We start from the raw sequence: 15,039 nt of genomic DNA on the forward strand, positions 1-15,039 counted from the left end.
CACCTTTGTAGAATTTACATAATCTATGGGTCTATACTAATCTTGAGGTCAATTATTTAATGAATATTCAAAAATAGGTGCCTATAAATATAAACACTTGCTTTAGAGTTTAACCAAGGCCACCAACCTGCTATCCCCGAGGTCTCTGGACAAGGTGCTCCAACATAGTTAGATCTGCAATTGCTGCAGTCATAAAAAGGTTTAATTAATAATAGGGATAAGATCTTGTTCCAAGTTAACAGTTGAGGGGCACACTATTATAAAAAAAAAACACCATTCAAAATTACTTTTTAGTATTGCAGTTTTTAATACCTGCTGCCTTAAGCAAGCCCATAAATAATTATACACGAATCTCTGCTTATTGGAATGTGCAATGCTTTTAATAAATATAAATATGATTTGAATCACTAATCCACGATTAGACACTAAAAGTTAAGCTAACTGAAGTAAAAGTATGTTTTCCCCATCTCTATAATGCAGTAGTGGCAGCCACTGCTGCAAGTGGAATGTATTGTGCAGTATTTTATCAATACTCTTTTGTCACCGGAACGATAGTACTGTAAAGGTCTTTACTTTCAAAACAAAACTAGATACACAACTGAAGATGTTTAAACCACACAAAGCACGTCTGTAACTTAAATCAACATTTCAAAATGTCAAGAACCTAAACAATGAAAAAGCATAATATTTATTAAGACAAGTTGATTACCAATAAATAAAACCAGAACAAATTTAACATTGGTTATACAACTTGTAAAGAACCTTCGATTTTTCAGCAAGTTGGAATAGATAATGCAATAAAATGGCCTACAATGTGCATAGAAATATTTTATACCATATAGCCAGGAAATTTACTGTTTGTTTTATGCTTTTAAATGTTTTGAAAATTCAAGCAAAATTATTCCACCAAATCTAATGTTCAAGAATTGATGATGTATCTGAAAGTATTTTCTATTAACTTGGTTAGGAAAGTATTTTCAAGCAAAGTCTTGAGTAAGCTCGTTAAAATTACTGGCTACACAGTTATCACAGTAGTAGGCAGATACAATCTGCTTGACAAAAATATTTTTATACTAAAAAATTAACACAATTGAAGGTTAAAAGGTCATTCCCTACTCCCCCCCCCCCCTCCCCCATTTAATAAAAAAAAAGTGGTTTATTTTTTCACTTCAGGATATATTTAAAAGCCTCAACTCTGAGCTCAATGAAAGACTTTAGATAAGGTAGCTAGCTACAGGCCAAATATATAGACAAAGAGAGAGTGTTTAACTATTTATTTTCAGTAAGTTTTGGTTTTAAGCAAATAAAAAAAATCTCAATTAGTGGAGTGTACTGAGCTGTACACAAAATATATCCATGTTTATGTGCTTTTGTAGGGCCATTTCAAAATCATATGGCAGTATGTGGAGATAAAGAAACTAGTTTGAAATGCTGATGGTCATTTGGCTTGGGGTGGGGGCAGGGGAAGAAAGGTGGTAGAACACAATCTCATGGTAGCTCAACACTTGAACCTGATCCCTTCTTAGAGTTATCGATTCTCAGGTTGAGCTGCAAAAACGCATCTGCAGTTCAGTGGAAGATTTTACTGAGGTGGCAGGAATGTTAAAAATATAAATGCTTTTTGGGGTGGGGAAATACTATGATCCCGTTGCTTATGAATGAATTATCTGTTCGGTGTTTTGACATCAAAGGTTGTAGTAAAGTCAGCACCCAATTAATTCTCTTCTCGTAGAATGACGTGGAAGTACATCAGTGTAAAGGAAGGAGAAAGTTGCTTTATTTAAAAACCATGCTGCCGCCGAGCCATTCAAGGGGGCAGGCCAATTCTTACAAGCTCAGAGTGTTGAGTCTTTTAAAATAGTATCAAAACAAAATCCGTGTTAGAGCGTTAACACAAAGTGCCTAGAAACATATCACCACTAAAATGCTATTCAACTCACCATTGCTGCATCAATTTGTGTAATATGCCACATAAATAAAATGGAACACTCAAAAGTTCTGTCAGTTTCACACACAACACTCTTGATTACTCCCACATATTTGTGCACCTCAACGTGCACACTAAAAGTTTGAAATTTAAACATAATTATAGTGAAAGAAAAGTGTACGGTTACCAAAACCTTTGTGGAATGGTCATAAAAGAAATGGCTGTAAATACTATGGTTTATCCATTGAAAATATTGCACAAATACAGGTCTTTCTTTTCACTGATTTAAGACCAACAGCTCTTAACCATACAACGGTAGCTATTGCAACATTTGTCCCTCATGTTACATGGGGAAATGTTTGAATTTAAATCTTACTTTTTATTCAGTAAACTATGCCAGACCATTAAAGCTAGAGCCTTTAAACCGTTTTGAGCAAACAAATTTCCCCTCGCACTAATTTATCTGAGCAGTTTCCATTAGTTTGGATGACCCACAAGTCAGCTAGTAGTATTCAAAAAATCCAGAATCTTGAATGCAAAATGTGAATGAAAAGAATTTGAAAATGTATCTGTCTTTACTAGAATATCTGCACAGCATTGGAACGGTTTGATTCTCAAATGCAGCCTCTTTAATCATTCTTTATAATGATCAGGTGTATCACAAATCAATTTTTTGAGCACCACACTAGTCTGACTCATAACAAGACACCCTTTCAAAAGACCCAAGGCCATGAGTTCCATTTGTAATGGAAAAGAACTGTGCAAAAAAGCTTTAAATTCCTACTTCTTTGTGCCAGTTACAGATTTTTTTCTTCAGGAAAACTCCAGGTCCAATTATACGGTTTTTCTTCATTCTATTTGAGTTTTTTCATACAGCATTTTTTAAAAAGGTACGATTTTCATGGAAAAGTATCTGCAAACTTTATAAAAAGATACAATGACAAATTGCAATAAAATGCTGCATCACATCACTTGCACAGATCATTGTGTTGAAGAGGACTCTCAGGTGTCATCAGTCCTCAATGTGTTTGGCAAGTACTTTTTCATTGAGAATGCCCCTTCAACCAATGCACTGCATTTTTTGTTTTTCAATAGTAGATTCAAATGGAGTTTGATTAATTTAATGTTCATTCACTAACATTCTAAACCTTCACTGTTCTCTCCTTGCAACTAGTGCCAGCCAGATTAGATAAATTTTAATTCTGCCATGACTTCAGTTGAGTTGGTACAGATCGACTACAAGCTGACCAACATAAGTAAACATGATTTTGCATATACTGCCATTTTGTCTTAACATGTAGAAAGAAAAATTATTTATAGAAGTATCGTGTAATTCGTATTTTGATCTCAAGGTTTTGTAGCCAACTGCCAAATTTATACAGGACCAGTGACCCTTTTCAGGTTGTAAAGTTTAAATTTAAAAATCGAATTCAATCATTGTATCAAAACTTTAAATAATTCCATTTGTTCACAACTCATATGCAGTGTGCATGCTTCAGGTTTTAGCACACAGTCATTTTTCTTTCAGGTCCACAGGCTCAGCATTGGCATTTAAAGTCTCTTATTCAACATTGACATTGCTTGGAAGACTGTGGGAGATATTACTTACTGTATTACAAAGTCTGCCTTCAGCATGCATTTAGTACTAAAACATATTTGAACTGAAGCCAAATGATCCTTCAAAAAAGTATTAAAGAAACATTTTAATCTTCTGCACAAACTGTGTGTTATACTGGCACCTAGAGTTTTCCTATACACAAAGCCTTGACCAAAATGTTAGTATCCCATCAAATCATTGTTGGAACAAACCAAGACACAAATACTAAACACAACATACTGCATTACAGAAACAGTATCCTTTAAGTAGACCAAAAGACTAGATTTCAGAATTTAGATCTATATTTCTTCTCTCTCATCCCAGCAAATTATAAACTTTGGGGTAGCTGAACACTTAAAATGATCAAAGAATACAGCAGCAATATTACATTTTATCAAGGTAACTAAAGACCCAACATGCCAATCTTTGTAGAGGCTCTTCTGGCTAAAGAGGCACTAGAAATGCTGGCTAAAGAGGCACTAGAAACACTAACTAGTCACATAAAAATCTACAGGCAGGCACTCGCTCACATGCACGCACACGCATATGCGACTGTATGTACATATGCATACATAAATTAAACTAGAGCAGATGTAAAGTTTAAGAGCTCTTCAAAATTCTTTCAAAAAATGCACTTCCCCACATAGCTTTTATACCAAAAGTAAGCACCCATTGTTCCTGAGAGTTCTGCTGCATGGGACACTTTTGTAACAACTAATTTGTGTGAAAACAGCATTCCATGCATCGGATATAAGACAACTCTATGAACAGCCTTAATAAGGTGACAAAGATAGGATACCGTTTCTTTAACATGCGAGCATGTTTTACAAAATCTTTTGAAATACCTCCCACATAATCATGGTTTCTGTGCTCATATGACAAAACTTATTTACGGCTTCAAATATATTAGCCCATCTTTGTTTAAGGTACATAACATATGGTCAGGGCTTTGTAGATTACTTTAATTTTTTTTTATAACAGCATTTAAGTATTACGTATATAAGTTTTTAACAACTGCAGTCATGAGTTATCGTCAGTGTTGTACTTAGTACATGATCGCATACAATCAGGGTTCTCCAAATCTCTGACTCTTTGGCTCAGTGGTAGAGATCAGGATTTATATTTTCCACGGTATCTAGATATAGAAGACAAAGCCTTTTCAGTTGGTCTCATACGAAGAAAGCAATGCAGCATCCACTGGTTCCATACATGAAGGACATGTAAAGGATCGCATCAGCCAGTCATCTATACAGTCCAGGTGATAAATATGCATGCATGGAAGAAACCTAATTGGATCGCCATAAACAAAGTCCATCATACATATAACACACCTGAAAGGCAAAAAAAATATTTAGAAGTACACACAAACTAGTTTATTGCACACAAAAAAAGTTACTCTACAAATCTGTCCTATAGTCCTTCATATGGTGCTTTGTAAGCATTCTGAATACAAAGGAGAAAAGCAGCAAATTCTCAATATGAAGATTACATTTTACATTTAACATTTCATAACTGCAAATGAGCCTGAGCTCCTGAATGGAAAGCATGCAGGAAAAATATGCAAAATATTAAAATTTAGAACAGATCAGAAACAGAAGATAAAATGCTTGATACAAGAGAGAATGTAAAGGAAAAGACAACAGGGAAAAACAAACTCAGATTTAACACTGCAAGGGTTAAACATCAGCTTTCAACAGGTTAATCTGAAGCATAGAACTGGTATATTAAAAGCAAAGCCAGTGCACTACCAGTGTTTTTTGAATGGAGGCGGAAGAAAAGAAAAAGAAGGTGGGGGGAGGGTTTGTCCAGTTTGGCAATGGCCCAATTTTTGGCGGAGAAAGCTTTTATGGCTCTATACCAAAAATGGGGCACATAAGGTTAACTACAGCGCCCATCTAATAGATTGGGCAAAACCTGCTGGTCCTAGCAAGCTTGGTCTGAGATCAAGTGACCCATTTTAGAGATTTTTAAATTATTAAAATAATTCAAAACTCACTCTCTAATTTTCTTTTCTGATCCATCTCTTCCTGGGTCATAGACGCCTTTGGGCAGATGCTGAATGAGTCCTATTCTTTGCGCTATTCTGATTTGTTCCTCTTCGGTAAGTTGAGTGGCTAGCCGGGTCTGACTTGGAGTAGGATGATAAACAGGAACCTGAACCTGTTCCTAAGAGGGGGAGTTGGGGGCAGAAAGAGAAAAAAAAACACATTAGAACAATGTAATAATGCTTCAATTAAGGTGCAATAAAAAACACTAAGGTTTTAATACAAAGTATAAAAGTTACTATATTATAGCACTATCCAGAGTACCGTAGTAGTATACTTCGAAGTTTACAATATACCAATACAGTGGATATTTGTGTGAAGTGGGAAAGATGGTCAACAGCACCACCATACCCCCAATATCTAAACATGGAACTGTTGCCAGCTACCCAAGCTAGCAGCTCAACATCAAATACTTTGGAAATTAGCATTGTAAATGTAAGGCTAAAAACCAGAAGCTCTCTGCATGTCTTACAAAAACTAAAAATCATACAATAATCTATCAAGGCAGAACAAATATCTACCTACCCTGAAACAATTAAGAATTGCTCAATATTAAATGCCATATTTATACTATCACTTACCTAACTTTGACAAGTTTTTGACAAAATTAATTTTGAATCATATGTTGATAAGTGCATAACTTGTGCATGATATAAGAAGAAAAGACAGCTTTTTTTCTTCACCAAGAAAAGGTTTGCTAAACAGTTTCATGCAGAGGACACCCCTTTAAAAAGATTTGTCATTTTTTCAGCATATTGATTTTTCATTATAATTTGTTAGTCTCCTGCAACAATATTCCAGCTTATTACTTTGATTCAAAAATTATATGCAGATTTGATTTGTTTGGGGTACGGCCCAGCAAACAGTGAGTAGCAACTGAAGTTCACGGTTTGGAGGAAAATAGTTTCTCCTTTAAAAAAATACTGAGCAGAAACCTCTATTTGCGGGATGACGTGACAGATAAAAATAACTGTCTGTTTTGCTATGCAGATGACAATTCTGGATCTGACTGTTCTGACTTGTATATTAAATTGTAAGAGACTGAGTTGACAAATGAATGACTGACTATTCTATTTGAACAATGAAAGAGCAATGACTAAGTAACTGAAGTTTCTAACCTTTATAGTTACTCTAATGCATTACAGGTTAACTTGTAGGGAAACAATAGTGTAGTGTGTTGTTACTGTAAAGTGCTGTAATATTTAATGGATTCCTGAGGCTGTAAGTTCCCAGTATCAACCATGCTAATTGATTGGGCTAAGAGGGCTCTCAACAGAAGCTAAGTATTTTGCTATAAAAAGGAGAGCCCCCTCCCCTCCCCTGCCAAAAAAGGACATTTCAAATAAAATAGATGAGGTTGTAACATGCCATAGAAGTGCCAGATTCAACAAGCAACTTTGCAGTCAATTTGTTGCTAGCTGCATTTGCTTTTTGATTTTAAAAATAATTTTGTTACTGATCCTTTCCATGTTGATGACTGGATCGAAGAATTTGACGACTACATTCACACTGTATAAAACTGGAAAGTGAACAACCAATAATGTCCATTATAATTTGAAATATAAGAATATGTTTGAGAGAGCAATAGGAGCCTACTGAATTAAACAAAATGCCAAATGATGGAAATATGAAATAAAAATAGAAATCACAACAGGTCAGTAAGTACCTGAGAGAAAAAGAAAGAACGGTTAATGTTTTTAAATGGGATTCTTTAAAACAGTGACTTCAATAAAGGGTCCCATCCAAAACATTAACCCGTCTTTTATCCGGTTGAAATTTTTGTAGAATTTTTTGTTTTCAGTCTACTGAATTACTACAGCAGTGAACTGCAAATGATTCGACTTCAAGGCAATGAAAATTGGCTCCGTTGTGCACAATTCAGGGCTACGGCTCGCAAACCATGACATCACCCAGGAAAATTGAAAATTCAATGGAGTTTTCGCTTGGTTGTGCTGTTTTTCCAGCATTATTTGCCTGAAATCAGCCAAATCAGTGCCAAAAGATGGAGGACTTTCAAGCACACATTTTGTCCAGCACAAAATCAAGTTTATGGTATCTCTTGCGCTCATTTAAAAAAACATTACGCTAGAAACTATCCAGGATCCCAGATCAAAATAATCACCATTGCGAGTTTCCACTAACTGTGGCCATTTGTGGGCCATCAAGGAGGCTTTTAGTTTTAGGTGCAAGGATACTAATAGGCACATTTTAAAGCATTTGAACATCATTTTTGTTTTAATTGACTAAGACACTGACTGCTGTACACTAATATAACTATCAAATGGTTCTGCATATTTAAAAAATAATCATTTGCAGTTATTTAAAATCGGGTTGCTCACAGGTGTTGGACTAGACACGGATTAAAAATTTTTATTTTTTTGTGATAAATCCCTTTTCAACTGTATTAATCAAACTGCACCAAGTTACCACTCTTAAATAAATCAAGATTTTTTTTTAAAAAGCAAAATATATGAGTGAGTGGAAACTTGAAGGGGAAAAAATACTTCTCAAAACAAGCGCAATTTGGGGTGTAATTTGTGCCTGGATCGCAGAATGCACCAAAATGGAAACTCTACCCCACCGTATTTGCTTTGAAGTGATTACACCTCATTTTTCACGGTAATTTACTTTCTTGTCTAGCTTTGACCCCTCCAGGTCACAAGCTAAACCCAACAGAGTTGGGAGCACAGGATATCAACAGAGTTGCTCATAGCAGCCACATTCTCTATTGCTTTCTGTGAAGAAATACCTGGCCTCCATTTTGTATCTCTTTTCCCAAAATACACTAAGTATGGATCAGTAGTTGAATGTACTCTCCCAAATCACCACAAAAAAAACCAGATCAACTGGTCATTCATCTCATTTGCTATTTGTGGGCACTTGCTGTGCAAAAATAGCTGCAACATTTGCCTAATTAATAGTAACTGTACTTCAAAGCAATTCATTGCACATGCATGCATTGGTATTTTGAGGTGAAAAGGCACTATATAAAATGCAAGTTGCCTTCTTTTTCTCTCACTCCTCCTCCCCTCCCCGCCACCCCCCGTCCCCAACCCCACCACCATCCAAACACCCTCCAATTACATGTACAATGACAGCCTCATAATCAGAGTGTGGTGGGCCCAAAAACTATAGACCATAACATTTTCATTGGATTGATTTTTAAATGCACCTCAATTGCTCAGATATGGCCACATTGAGAAACTAGTGAATCACTGCAATCATTAGGCATTAACAATTACTTTGGTATTATGCAATTTGTTGATCTTTCAAAACCATGCATATAGTGCCTTTAACGTAGAAAAGCATCCCTTGACGCTTCACAGGAATTATTAGGAGAGCTACCAAAAACTTTTGTCAAAAGGTTGGTTATAAGGAGGGTCCTAAAGGAAAAAAGAGGGAGGCGGCGAGGCAGAGGAGTTAGGGAGAGAGTTCCAGATCTTGGAGCCTAAGCAGACAGCACAGCCTCCAATGATTGGACAAAGAGACAGAGAAAGAGATGCACAAGAAACTAGAGTTAGAGGAACGGAGGTTTCGCACAGGAGGAAGAGAGGGGCTTGTAGTGCTGGAAGTTAGAGAGTTGGGAGGGGCAAGGCCCTAGAGTGATTTAAACACAAGGGTGAGAATTTTAAATTAGAGACATTGGGGGACCAAGAGCAAATGTAGATCAGCAAGTACAGGGTTGATGGGTGAATGGGTCTTGGTGCAGGATAGGATATTGGCAACAGATTTGGATGAGTTGAAGTTTAATAGGGTGGAGGTGGAGAGGTCGGTCAGGACAGCATTGGAATAGTTGAGTTTGAAGGTGACAAAGGCATGGATAAGGGTTTCAGCAGTAGCTCGGGTAAGGCAGGGGTGGAGTTAGATGATGTTACGGAGGTGGAAGTAGACAGTTGTTGTGATGTAGAGGAACACATAAATGGACACAGAGGGAATGCAGGTGACATAGGCATGGTAGCAATTAGGAGACATGCCCGGTCATAAACAGGACAGGGCGGAGGCAATGAGAAGATCCAAATTTAAATATTGTGGTCCTGTTGTGTGATGTAGAGGACAAGGTGCAGTCAACTTGGAGCATTAACAAACTAATGTACAGGTTCAGAGACAGTTGTGGAGAGGGAGTGAATCCAGGAGCTCTTTGAGGGGCAGAGCATTAGTGGGCTCTGTAGTTATCCAGTAAAATAATAGGAGAGCCAAGGAGACATGGGGAGTCGACCATGAGCTAGGAGACGTTGATTCAGTGGTCCAGTAGAGGCAAGTAGTGACCACAGTATTGGTAATGTACACCAGATCTAGTATACCAGCAGAGAAGCAAAGAGCAGTGGGAGTGAAACCCAAGGAACGATTGCATTAAACCCAGGAAACCAGTCAAAAGGTAAATCCATGCAATCAAGGCAGATCAGCTTGTTCAAGGAACAGCTGTAGGGAGATGTGGAGCACAGCAAGATTGAGAGCAGCAGTAGGAGCGGAGGAGCCGGCACAAAGGAGTTGTGAAGGATGAGTGGAGTCAGAGGCCATGGGAAGCAAGCAGAAAGTGGCAAAGCAAAGGTTATTTGGCAGTAAAGGTGCAGAATGCAGAGCAGGAACAAATCAGAATTATCCCAGTTTAGAGCGAAAAATTCCCAGCGGAGGAGTGGAAAACTGAAAACTCGGGAGCAGACCAAGTACTAGAACTGATGCAGTCTAGCAGAAAGTGGCAGCAAAGGTAGAGATCACAATACAGCCCAGAAGCTAGTGGAAAAATGAACTTCAAACCAGGAAAAAGTGGATTTCTAATCAAGATCCAAAACAAGAGTAAAGCTCAGCAGATAAAGGCCTCAAATTTCCCCAGTGATTTGCACCGTTTTTTTGGCGCGCGCCGCTTTTTTTGGCCTAAATTTAAAAATCCAAGTTTCCCCAATCTTTGTGCGCCAGCGTAACTCAGTTAGTTACAATTTTTTAAGGTTTGTTTGTGTGCGTCATGGGGGGCATAACCTGATGTCTGCGCCAGTTTTTCACAATTATGGAAGTTTGGCCAATTTAAATTTATCCTTGGACGGCATATGTGACCACTCCCGAAAAACCTTCTGAGCACTTAAGAAACACCATCGCACATTAAAAAACCGCGCAGAAAGACGCCATTGCTTTTATGCAAAGTTTTGGAGGGGGTCAAGGACACATAAATATCCATAATGAAGCTTAAATTTTAAAACTTAAAACTTAGGAAATGGAAGTTTAATGGAATGCTTTAAGTTTTCATTTTTTTTTTTAAACTGACACGCCACCACCGAACGTCTCCAAACTGGGCTCAAGGGTCGGAGTGTCGGTCGGCAGAATCGGTCCCTCATCCGGACACAGAGGCTCGGGACTCAGCTTGAAAAGAAGCCCGTTTGGGGGAGGGGAATACTGGCAATGCCATACTTTGTGCAAGCTTTCTGCATGATGGTGCTGCGGAAGAGACAATTGATTCAACGTCATCGCATGAGGAACCTCAGAGCACATAGGGTGATGGGCAGGAGGCTTTAGCCAAGTTGGGTATATCGAGACAGGCATTCGTAGCTGCACCTGGCTGATGCAGACGGTGTCAGAAGGCTGCATTTCCGCAAAGAAGTTGTAACTGAGATCGGAGAGTTAATAAAAGCAGACCTGCAACCTAGAAGCGTCAGGAAGATTGCTTTGTCAGTTTGAAGTGAAGGTTACAGCTGCACTTTCATTCTATGCATCTGGATCGTTCCAGGCGCTATTTCTCAACATGCAACACTTATCTGCATTTGGCAGGTGACTGCTGCACTATATGCCCGGAGGAATGACTACATAGAAGTTCTCCATGACCACCCAGGCAATGCGTGAAAGGGCTGTGGGCTTCTCCAGGATTGCTGGCTTCCTGAAGGTACAGGGCTGAATTGATTGTACCCACATCGCCTTGCAAGCACCTTTGGAGGATTCAGAGTCATACAGGAACAGAAAAGGCTTCCACTCCATTAATGTGCAGCTTGTGTGTGACGACATGCATCGCATCATGTCAGTTGATGCAAGATACCCTGGGAGCATCCATGATGTGTTCATCCTACACAAGAGTGTTATATCTGCCATGTTTCAGCAGCAGGCAGAAGGGAGGAGCTGGCTACTGGGAGACAAAGGGTATGGCCTCGCCACCTGGCTCATGACGCCCCTAACCGTAACCCAGTCGGAAGCTGACCGGGAAAACAACATGTCGCACATTGCGATGTGTAGCATAATAGAGAAGACCATTAGCATCTTGAAACAGCGTTTGATGACTGGATCATTCCGGAGGCTACTTGCAATACTCCCTTGAGATTGTCGGTCAGTTCACTGTTGTGTGCTGCATAACTTAGCCAAGATGAGGCAGCAGCAGCTGGTAGTAGAGGACGAGGACGAGGAGGAGGAGGAGCAGCCTGAACCTGGAGCACGACGGTGAAGGAGGGTGGGCCGTCGTGTCCTTTTAGCCATTGCTCGAGCCTTGCGTCAGCAGCTCATCCGTGAACACTTTGCTGCCTGAAGGTTCAGCGGCAACTATTCCACATGGACCATGTTTACTGTTTGGACCTGTTCCGAAATGTTGTCTTAATGGAACAAATGACGGAAATGATTCTTGTTTACTTCAAAAGGTTGTGTTAATAATGGAACAAATAATGTAAATGATTGTTATAATTTAAAATATATTTTATTCAAAAGTTTAACAAACGTTTGTACTTAACTTTAATAACTATTCTTGTACCAAACTTTAAAGTTTTCAGTTAAGATCACTTACAAACTTCTAAACTTGTAAATTTGCATAACTTACAAAAAAACTTTTAATTTGAGAACAGTTACAACAACAACCACCAACAGCAAAGAAAGGCTGCACCCATCTCTCCTCCACCTTATTCTAAGACCGCCCGCTGCGCTTGGTCTTGGTGACTCCACCCTTGCCCGCAGGCGGTGGTGCAGCGTTTCTTGGGTTGGCACATTACCGGAGATGTGCACTTCTTGATGGGGGAGGGTGGAGGTGGAGGCAGGCGATAATGTGGAGGGCCCGGCTTGGACCTGGGGATTGGAGTGGGAGGGGTAGTTGATTAAGTCAATGGGCACAGGGTCCAAGCATGTTTCCTTATTGCAGCAGCTAACTGTGACATTCCCTCCCTCATGTGCCCTGACAGTGTGTCAACTACCGGCAACATTTCCTCCCTCATATTTCACCGACAGTGTCTCAGCTAGCTGTGACATGCCCTCCCTCATGTTGAGCAACAGTGTGTCAACTAGCAGCAACATTCCTTCCCTCATGTTCACTGACAGCGCATCAGCTGACAGACATTCCCTCCCTCGTGTTCCCGGACAGTGTTCCCATTTCTCGAGAGAGTGTTGTTACTTCTCCCGACAGTCCCGATACCTCATCACCCACCTGACTGATGGCGTCCAGGAATGATCGGGTAAGGTCAATGCTTTCCGCACTCATTACCATCATCTGAACCACATTTGTTAGATCCTGCACCTCAGCAGAGCGCTGTCAAACTCTCCTTCCCCTCCTCACCCTGGGTGTGGCTCACTGGAAGCTGCAGCCACCAACTTTGGGGCCCTGGGTGTGCCTCGCAGCACCCCACCACTGGGACCAGCAGCCTCGGGCAGTGGGGCCCTGGGTGTGCCTCGCTGCATTCCACTGGAATTCCTAGCCTTGGACGGTGGGAAACCATGGAATGTCCCACCAACACTCAAACCACTCAGGGAAGGGGCTGGCATCTCAATGGGCAGCACCTGCACCTCCTCCAGAGTGAGTACAACAGTGTGGGCTTCATCCATCACCGCCCCCCACCCCCACGCTCTTGGTCTGGAAGGTCAGGTTGGAAGATGTTCTCCTCTTCAGGCTCACCCGCATCTGAAGCTTCTTCTGCATCGTCAGGGTTGGTCACAAGTTCTGCAAAATATAACAGAACAGACAAATGGTTAGCAGCAGAGGCGGGGGCAGGATTGGTGACATGAGTCGGCTCACAGCACAGGCAGCAGGCTGATTTGAAGGACCACGATGACTGATAGCACATTGCATCAACCAAAGCGTAGCTGATGGAGACATCCCCATGAACCGAAGCATGGCTAGCCCGCACAGTACTTAACAATTAGCAAAGTTAGACTGTGGAATTTGCAGGACTTAACCTTGTCCCTCAAGTGTGGGCCCAGCTTGTGCAGTGGTGGTTGCTTTTCTGCAGACAGGACCCATCAAAGCAGCGACCCTCTCTTCCAAGGGTGTCAGTAGGTGCAGATTTGCCGGCCTCCTCCTGTCGAGTTTTTTCTCGTTTGTTGTGTGCTACTTTCCTCTGCAAAGATAAAAATATAACATTTTAGAGAGGGTGTCTTTCTGTTGGGCGGGACATAAACAGCTGGTCACATTTACAATTGCAATTCCATTGAATAAATTAAAAGATTACTTACACTAACTATTTGACCAAGATCCTGCCACTTCTTTTTGCACTGGCCTCCAGACCTCGAGGTGGTCACCATTGCACAGTAATCTTCTGTAAGTTGGTTCCAGTGTTTCTTCATTTCTTTTGGTGGAACTTTTATGTTCAGCTTGTGCCATCTGCCCTCAATCACAGTCACTAATGCCTCCACTTTATCCTGTAAGAAATTCTTGGTCCTTGCATCTTGTATTGCAGCTCCGATTTTTCCAATGAGAATTAAAGTTCCCACACACAACTGGCTCTTTAAAAATGGCCGAATACATAACCGGGAGCTGGGCATGTGCGCCCATAGGAATTACATCAAAAACGTCCTTTTTATTTCCGTGCATGCACAGAAGGGGCGACATCGTTTTTTCGGTGCAGACATTAGGCTCCACCCTCATCCTGAGGCTACAGGACAGGCTGCGCGGCGCCAATTTCAAAAAATAGAATGGGGAAACTTTTTTTTGAGTGGTTGGGGCCAAGAAAAACAGGTGTAACTCTAGCAATACTCAAAAAAACAGCATTGGGGAAAACTGAGCCCCAAAACTTGAAGCGACTGATTGGCAGGGCAGTCACAGCAGCCGAGTTTTACAGTGTGATCCAGCATAGCAGCATAGTCTTGATAGCAGAGAAATCCATGAGAACAGGAAATCAAATTTGAGTAGTGTTCCAACCATTAAAAGGAACATAGTAAAAGCACAGAATAAGCACGGCTGTCCACGGGCAATGTGCTGTCCACATGCAACTTCAAACTTGTAGTCTGAACTTGCAGTCACTATTAGGTCAGGAGGTCGTATCGGAGAAGTGACTTTGGTGAAAAGGATGGAGAGTGTGTTGCAAAGGAGGGGAATGAAAGATTTGCGCAGGACACAAGAGCCCTTTTTTCCAATCAAATTTAATATTTTGTGTCTTAATTCTGCTACAAGTATTAATATAACAAGGCTATTATTAGAAACCAAGAACCATAAATAATTTTGTTAGGACTTACATAGAAACATAGAAAATAAGTGCAGGAGTAGGCCATTCGACCCTTTGAGTCTGCACCGCCATTCAATA

General features: G+C 40.2%; 1 protein-coding gene across 2 annotated transcripts in view; it reads right to left on the reverse strand.

Moving 5' to 3' along the window:
* Positions 1-283: 283 nt before the first annotated feature.
* Positions 284-15,039, reverse strand: part of rnf11b (ring finger protein 11b) — a 59,587-nt gene continuing 44,831 nt past the window's right edge. For both annotated transcript variants that reach the window (XM_070886885.1, XM_070886887.1), the window contains exons 2-3: positions 5,521-5,690; positions 284-4,855 (exon numbers count right to left, since the gene is read on the reverse strand). In XM_070886885.1, the coding sequence (XP_070742986.1) occupies positions 4,684-4,855; positions 5,521-5,690 (342 nt within the window). In that variant the 3' untranslated portion in view covers positions 284-4,683. The remainder of the gene's footprint in view (positions 4,856-5,520; positions 5,691-15,039) is intronic.

The sequence above is a fragment of the Pristiophorus japonicus genome, chromosome 8 (genome assembly GCF_044704955.1).
Source record: "Pristiophorus japonicus isolate sPriJap1 chromosome 8, sPriJap1.hap1, whole genome shotgun sequence".
In the NCBI taxonomy this organism is placed as follows: domain Eukaryota; kingdom Metazoa; phylum Chordata; class Chondrichthyes; family Pristiophoridae; genus Pristiophorus; species Pristiophorus japonicus.